The 7,996-nt window shown below is 36.1% G+C and overlaps 1 protein-coding gene across 1 annotated transcript; it reads right to left on the minus strand.

Moving 5' to 3' along the window:
• Positions 1–465: 465 nt before the first annotated feature.
• On the minus strand, positions 466–6,086 carry cplx4c (complexin 4c). Its single transcript, XM_085389151.1, has 3 exons — positions 4,912–6,086; positions 1,918–2,005; positions 466–1,021 (listed from the first exon to the last, which is right to left on the minus strand). The coding sequence occupies exons 1-3, from the start codon at positions 5,076–5,078 to the stop codon at positions 803–805; spliced, it is 474 nt and encodes a 157-aa protein (XP_085245277.1). The 5' UTR covers positions 5,079–6,086; the 3' UTR covers positions 466–802.
• Positions 6,087–7,996: the final 1,910 nt, after the last annotated feature.

The raw sequence follows: 7,996 nt of genomic DNA on the forward strand, positions 1-7,996 counted from the left end.
CCGATGTCTACAGAGGTATTAAAAACTACATTTTAATGTATTCAGCAACAAAAAAACATAATGGGATGATTGTCAATTAATAGAAGAGATATCAAGGTATATGGGTCCTAGATTAATCCTATGGCCCATAATCCTAGATTATACTCTGTGACCTAAAATGTCTTCTGTAGATAAAAGCAAATCTAAATTCCTGTCAAATAAAGTTCCAAATATGCAGTAAATCTCATCCGAGATAAATGTATTTGCGAAAATGATGCAGATAGACGTTAGTTGAAAGAAAACAATATTTGGGGCGTTCAGGTACTTTATCTTTTAATCTTTTAGTTTGTCATAATAACCAGAGTTTCTCTCTCGTCCACTCAGCCAGATTAGGAACTTAATGCTTTAACCTTAATGGGAATTTAACCTCTTTAAAGACAGTTTTTGAATGAATATCACAAACATAAGAAATAAGAACCCTTAAATCTTTATTGAATTTTTTACAGAGACAGATGAAGCAATATTTTAATTATTAAATATAATACAAATGACCGTACTGAGTGTCATACTGTGTGTATAAGTAGCAAAAGTGAAGTGAAGATGGCCGGATCATTTCACGAAGCACCTGTATGTAGAGAAGCGATCCATAAACAAAGCACTTTAACCTGTAGTCTGAGTATGAAGACTGAAAAATAAAAGCAGTTATCTGTGAAATAGACACTTAATTTCAAATGTTGCAGTTCAGGTGAAAAGTAATGTGTGAAGGCCTGGGTACAATGCGAGCACTGTATATTTTATACTTTGAGTTTTAGACAAGTAGTTATCACATGAGGGTACATTTCTCCTCTGCATTCTGCTTCATCTCCGACATTGTTGCCTGGGCCTTGGTTTTCAGTGTGTCCATGTCCAGGTTTTGAAGTCTATTGAGGAAAGAGTCATTGGCCTCCTCTTCCTCCTCATCCTCATCCACCATTTTTGCAAGCTCTTCTGGCACATCAATGTCATCCCCAGCCATCTCCACTAATGCCGTGTCTTGAGTGCTCTGTGACAAAAGTCACAAAATTGTAATGCAGTAAGTTCAGAATGATGTTAAAACCCAAAGATTTAATAAGTTACCATGGAAATGCACTTTAGAGCTGTTTAAGAGACTGAATGATTATGGCTGGGCAGAAATGCATCATATTAATGAATCAGGTGTTACTAGTAACATCTACAAAAGTTTATGAGTCTCAGTCAGCTTTGCTAGTAACCCAAAAACAAGTCTTATTCTTAGTATTAATAGCAAATACATGCAGTTAATTGCATGCTTTTTCTAAAATAACTTACTTTACAGTACTTACACAATAAATAAGTAAAATACACATTTTATTTTGAATATAAGTATAATTAACTGTGTTAAAAAGTATCCTTAAAAAAATTGTGTTCACCTTCATGTGGAAACATTATTTACTTAAATCTGATGAAAATATGAAATGTTTCACAATAACTATACAAATGCACTGGTATGGTTCAATAGCAACTGCATTAATGTGTAAAAATAATGGATTTTTACCATTTAAAGAAAGTAATTATGTAAGTAAAGTAATTCTAAAAGGGTTGTGCCAGAGATCATGCAGTACTAGTCATAGAGTAAACTTACCTAAGTTAAAATTAAGTTGATACAACTCGAGTAAACATATTTATATAGAACATTTAAGCACAATAGTACAGACATTAAACTGCTGCACACACATAAAATGCTCGGAGAAGTAATACAAATGATTTAATGAAAATCAGTAACAGTAATACAGTGATGAAAATAATAAATATAATTAATAAATCAATATAGTAAATAATAATAAAAGTAAAATAACATTGGTAAATGAGATACACTTGGAAAAATGGCACAATAAACTGATATATGTAAAGGTTAATGCAACTAAAGATATAGTTTCTTACATCTGGAAGTCGATATTTATCTCTTAAAGCCACTCGGAGATTTGCCCTCTCAGCCTTCTTGGTTGCAAAGTCCTTGTCACGCTGAATCCTGCAAAATGCATGCACTTTATGTAAGCCAGTAAATGGAACAAGTTACAAGGCCAACCCTGCCACATAGTGACTGTGAGTTAAAGGAAAAAGAAACAGTAAATCAATCACTGGAATGTAATTGTGTTTATTTTTACCATACATTTAATGTATGATCATATGCTTTTATTTATTTATTTATCATATTTTCCAAAATGCTCAGAATCCCTAAAATATATCTAATATAAGTAAATATTTCCTTTCATATCATTATGTTATCACACGCATCATACTGTTAGCAGAAGAAGACATGCCAGGACTGCCAGCTGCGTCAATTAGAATGTCGTATGAAACATTATCTTGTTAAGCTGATCAGCAAGTCTCACTGCACGGATCTTGTTTTCCTGCCTTCATCTATTGTGTTTGACCTTGTGTGGATCTGTGAGGATTATATAGTTGTCTGACTGTCTGTTTGTCCACAAACTCTTCCTATGTGATCAGAAGTTGAGGGACCAGACTTGGAGTAGAGGTACATCTCAGGCCCCCTGAAATCATTTGCCAAGCTACCACTTATCAACAGGCTAATGGGACCCATTATATGGACAAATAATGCAACATATAATTTTCATTTAATGACCATAACATCTAATTTGTGTACAAAAAACAATATACTTAATATATTATAATGACATATCGTCGCCTGGCAACCACCACTTGTCCAACATTTATGCAGCAGAACAGGACCAGAGAACCGTAATTTGTGCTATTAGCCCACTTCTGTAACTGTAGCTGCAGTAATGCCCTGCTTAATAATAAGATTAGCTACATGGAAAGCTAGCAGTTGGCCCAAATCTGGGGTTACTTGATGTTTTGGCCAGGGCTGCACTCCTTCACCTCATTCACTCCCATTGCTGTGCCATTTATACACAAAGGCGATATTGGCATTTAGCTACTTAAATGCAGTTCATCCTCAAATAGAATCACAGTAACTCAAAAAAGAAATTTTTTAGCTTATCCTGAATAGCTTAGTTAGGTTAATTGTTGTTTTTTTGTTTTTTTGTTTTTACTAATTCTAAAAAAATCAAAGATGCAGACCAATTTTTTAATCACTTCTACTAACATTATTATTCAGTGTTGTCCATCAACTTCCTGTTGTAGAATATAGCTCGAATAATCTTTAAAGAAAAAAGTTACAAAAAACAAACAAACTGGTGAACTTCAAAAAAATTCATGAACATTTAAATAAAGACAAAAATCTACTTTAAAAAAATCACAATAAAAAAATACCACAAAATAAATGAAATTAGTGAACTTACCCTAATTAAATGAACTACTATTCCTTTTCCCGTTAAACATCATTTGCCACTTAAAAATAATTAAATAAACAAACATTTAAAAATTAACAATAATAAAAAAGAAAATCACAAAAATGTCTTTTTTTTTCTTGCTGAACATACCTTTATTAAATTAACAGTAACCTGTATTTTTGACCACCATACTTGCCTGATTAAGACTAAACTGCCATTTTCCACTTGAATAAGTAAATAATAAATCAAAAATTACTGTAATCTGTTATACAATCTGCCCTAAGACCTTCTTTTTTCACTTAGTTGAAATTAGCTTACATTGTAGCATCCCTTCAGATTTTAAGGTGATTAAATAATTATTGTTTTAAAACGCACTGGCTTAACAGACATGTTTAATGGTGGCTTCCTGAAACCAAACCGTGTTATTACACGCAGAGCTTAATCTCCTTCACTGGCTAATTTGAGCCTCAAGGGAATAAACCGTACCTAAAGCTAAACTATAAGCCTGTCTCACATCCGCTGATGTCACATATGTAGTCACACAAGTAAGACTCCAGAGTCCATACACACCCACACACTATAGAAAACAATACAGTTTGAGAATGTTGACTGACAGTATTTTCTCATAATGGCAGAAGCTGACTCCAAAATGAGTCTTAAGATCATGCAGCTCATACTAAAGGGCAAAGTAGCCCTAAAGTCTGGCTTATGCCCAGTGCATGTAAAGAGAGCAGGGATTATTACATTTAAGTGGAAGTTAGCTTGTCTAATGCTCTCCCCATAAGGTAGGCATCACCAAAAAGTAACACGTTTTGCAGATTTGGGTGAATATGATGGAAGCTAGTACAAAGAAAATTAAGTGGCCGTTTGTACTTAGAAATACATTGGACTTTACATGCTAAATGCAAATTTGGTAACCTACAGCGATTCTTGTGTTGGTATTTTTTGCATATGAAAACTTCAGACCACCTCCCACCAATGCTAACCTGTCCCACACTGTCCCACACAAACACAGTGTTTTGCTCCGCATTTAGTTTTTTGGGATCTGGTCAGCAATGTCTGAAATGTAGAATACAGCTTGTATTGACAGGGAATGAAAACGAACCTCTTTCTTTCTAAATGTTGCTACTATGGTCCACAATGTAATAGTAATTCATGAGTGGGTTTTGAGATTAAGAAAGGCACTTTTTATCGGTGCTATATGCTTTTATCTGCAGCTCTGGAACAAACATGACGCGATAGCCTGGTATTACTAATCCTGCCGATGAGTAATACAGCCCGCGCTTAACATGAGTTTTATCTTTCCCTTTTTTTAAAAAAAAAATTACACACTGTTAAACATTTAAACATTTACATATATTTTAATCCCAGCTGGCATTAGATGAGCGGTGGGGTATGCTGTGGACAAACGGCCAGTCCAAGCACACAATAACACACAAGTATTCACACTTACATCAAACTTAGATTGTCATTTAAAAATGTTAACCACTAGTTTGTGACCTCAGTGCAAAAAACATATTGCTGAATAGTTGTAAACATGCTATCCAGTTTAGCTGTTGTTAACATTATTTTAAGGCACTGTTTTTCAGTGTTTCATCCAATGCTGCAAAGGTTTACTCACTTTTCTTCCACCATCTGCTTCTGGTACTCCTCAAACTCCTCTCTGGACATGCCTTTGGACTCTGCTGTTTCCTTTCCTTCTGCTCCTGCTTTACCGTTACCTTCACCGCCTCCTCCGGTAAAACTCTTCAACTTGTCACCTAACATTTGATTCATGAGGAATGCCATATTTCAGCTGTAATCTTTCTCAGTCCTACAGGGAAAGCGTAAAGCTAAGGGCCGGTGGAGAGGAGAAGGGTAACGTTAAAATTAAATTTTGTATGTTTAAAACAAGATACTGTTTACAAGAGCTGTATACAAACTTCCCTAGATGTGTGTCAAGATGATTAGACCATGTCAATAACTTGTAGCTGGAGTAAAACCGATAAAGAGCTTAGCTCATAACTGCCAGCCTGCAGACAATGGAGAGTGTTTATCTTGTCAACAAGATGGAGCAGGATAGACCCTCTGGGTGTAGTTCACTATTATCTACTTGCCAAACCAGCACTAATCACTGCAATGGAACTAGTGTGATCGAATAATAAAAACTAACTGTAGGTAAAACATAAATAACTTCCATAATGCAAACGTACGCACGTACATTTCATATAAACAGTGGTTACCACAGTGGATGTTAAATTCAGCAGTGCTACAGCAGATACAGCTATTTATCATGAATGATACTGAACTTATTTGAGTTTGAGGTTAAAACACTAAAAACTCTTTTGCACAGCTCTTTGTTACTATATTATTATTTATAACTGTTATTTAATTGATATTAGGGTTAGCATGAGTTATACACTTGGAAAATACTATTCTTTTCCTATTGAGCTTCACAGTATTGACTGTTTTTAAAGGTGGACTCTACAGTCACAGAGCTGTCTTGATTTCCTTTAAGTAGAAATAAAAATGGTTCATATTTTAAAGCAAGATTTTCTTGTCACTGACATTTACATAAAAATGGTTTAGCTCACTGGGTTTAACAGGCAACCCATAAGCTACAGGGCTGATGCACAGTCCTGGGTTTGAAGCTTTCCTGAGGCCATTTACTGCGTGTCTTGTCCTGTGCACTGTCCCCAGCTTTCCTGTCTTCCTCTCTTGCCAAATCGTATGATACAAGCAGAGAATGTCTGTATCAGTTTGTGTATCGATCACACATTAAGTGCAGTTTGCATTGGTTAAAAATGATTTTGCAGGTTATCTGCATGTTAAAACAGGAATTAAAGAGGCGAATGATACTTCAAAGGTGTCCTGAAGCGTTCCTGTCTGCCATGACTGCCATATATTGTCCTAGTTAGAGCTAAGGAGTATTTTAGTGATGTTGTGGACGTCACACTTTCATAACATAAACATTCTGTAACACCCAGAACTGAAAAACTGCACAGAAACTTTCTCTTGGATTTACAGACACTGTAAAATATTCAGTTCTCTGTGTAAAAATGCCTTGTTGATGTCAGAGGCCAGAGGAGAATGGGCAGATACTTCAAACTGATACAAAGCACAGCAACTAACTCATTGCAGCCAACGTATTACAACCATGGCAGCAGAGGACAACACCGAGTTCCACTCCTGTTAGCTGGGAACAGGAAACTGAGGCTACAGTATAGACAGACCAAAATTGAAGAAGATTGGAAAAATGACAGTGAAGATGAAAGCATGGATTAATGGAATCATTTCGCCTTCAAGCAGCTATTAAGGCTGTTGGTGGTGGTGTTCTTTTAATGGTGAGGGATACTTTGGATCCCAACTGATTGTTCAAATAAACCAGCCTCTTGAGTATTGTTGCTGACCATGTCCATCCCTTTATGACAACAGCATACCTATCTTCTGATGGCTTCTTTCAGCAGGATAACACACCATGTCTCAAAACTCAAATCATTTCGAAATGGTATACCTAATAAAGTGGTTTGTGAGTGTATCTTAATGAACATACTGAGATGGAAACGTCTAAATAAAATATCCCTTGAGAGATTTTAGAAATTCGTGTGGGATTTTTTCTCTGATGAAGACGTCAGATTTCTTTTAATTTACTGCTTGATGATTGTTATGTCTATTCACAGATTATTATTAGTGTCACAGAAAACTTTTGAGGTCCCATTCAATTATGTCACAGGAGCACGTTCAGTGAGAGACTGAGATTACCGAAAAGCACCACTGAACGACACAGGAAATCATTCCTGCCTGTGGCCATCTCCCTGTACAACGCATCCACTTAACACACTGTTTGCTGCTACAACTACACGTTTCTTTTCCAACTATTTATTTATGAGTGACTTATGTATGTATGTATGTATGTATATATATGTATATATTGTACTATTCTTAGTTAGTGTATTGTCTGTCTTGTCTTAATGTTGGTTTAAAATGGAGCACTGTAACAAAAAATAATTTCCCCCAGGGATCAATAAAGTATTCTGATTCTGATTCTGACTGTACGGCCACAGAAACAGCGCGTTTGACCTTACTGCTCCATACCTTAACATGTCAACGAGTTCACAGTCACTAGATGTCAATCCAACAGAGCACCTTTAGGATGTGGTGTAACAGGAGATCTGCATCATCTGCAGCATTTGTGTGATGCTATCATGTGACTTTGGACCAAAACCTGTGATGAATGTTTTCAGCACCTTGTTGAATTAAGGCTGTTCTGAAGACATAAGGGGGTCCAATCTGTTAGTACTAAGGTCCTAGTACAGACCTAGTACAGTCTGTCTGTACTAGGTACCGATTAAAGTGGTCAAGTGTTCTCTCACTTTGACCTCTGACCTGGTAATCCACCATGTCTTTAACAAGTCCATTTGTGACGCATGAGAATCTCTTCTTCATCCCATCCTCCAGGGTCTCACGACGAGTTTTGGACATTTTCCAGGTGATCTACTTTTTATGTAAGACTTACGGTACAGACACCCAGACAGTGTGTTTGACCTACTAAAGCATAAAACTCGCACTTACTTGTGCAGGCTTTATTCTTGTTTGACCATGCTTGATTTCTACCTCAGGGGAAATCTGACCTCTGTGTGAAGTACAATAATGGTTAGAATATTTTTAGGTTTTCGTGGTTCACTACAAATTTAACAGAGCAGAAAGAGCATTATGTAAGACCTGGG

This window comes from Rhamphochromis longiceps, linkage group LG18 (genome assembly GCF_057381845.1).
Source record: "Rhamphochromis longiceps isolate RC_006_pf linkage group LG18, R_longiceps_female_GT1.1, whole genome shotgun sequence".
NCBI classification, from domain to species: Eukaryota; Metazoa; Chordata; class Actinopteri; order Cichliformes; family Cichlidae; genus Rhamphochromis; species Rhamphochromis longiceps.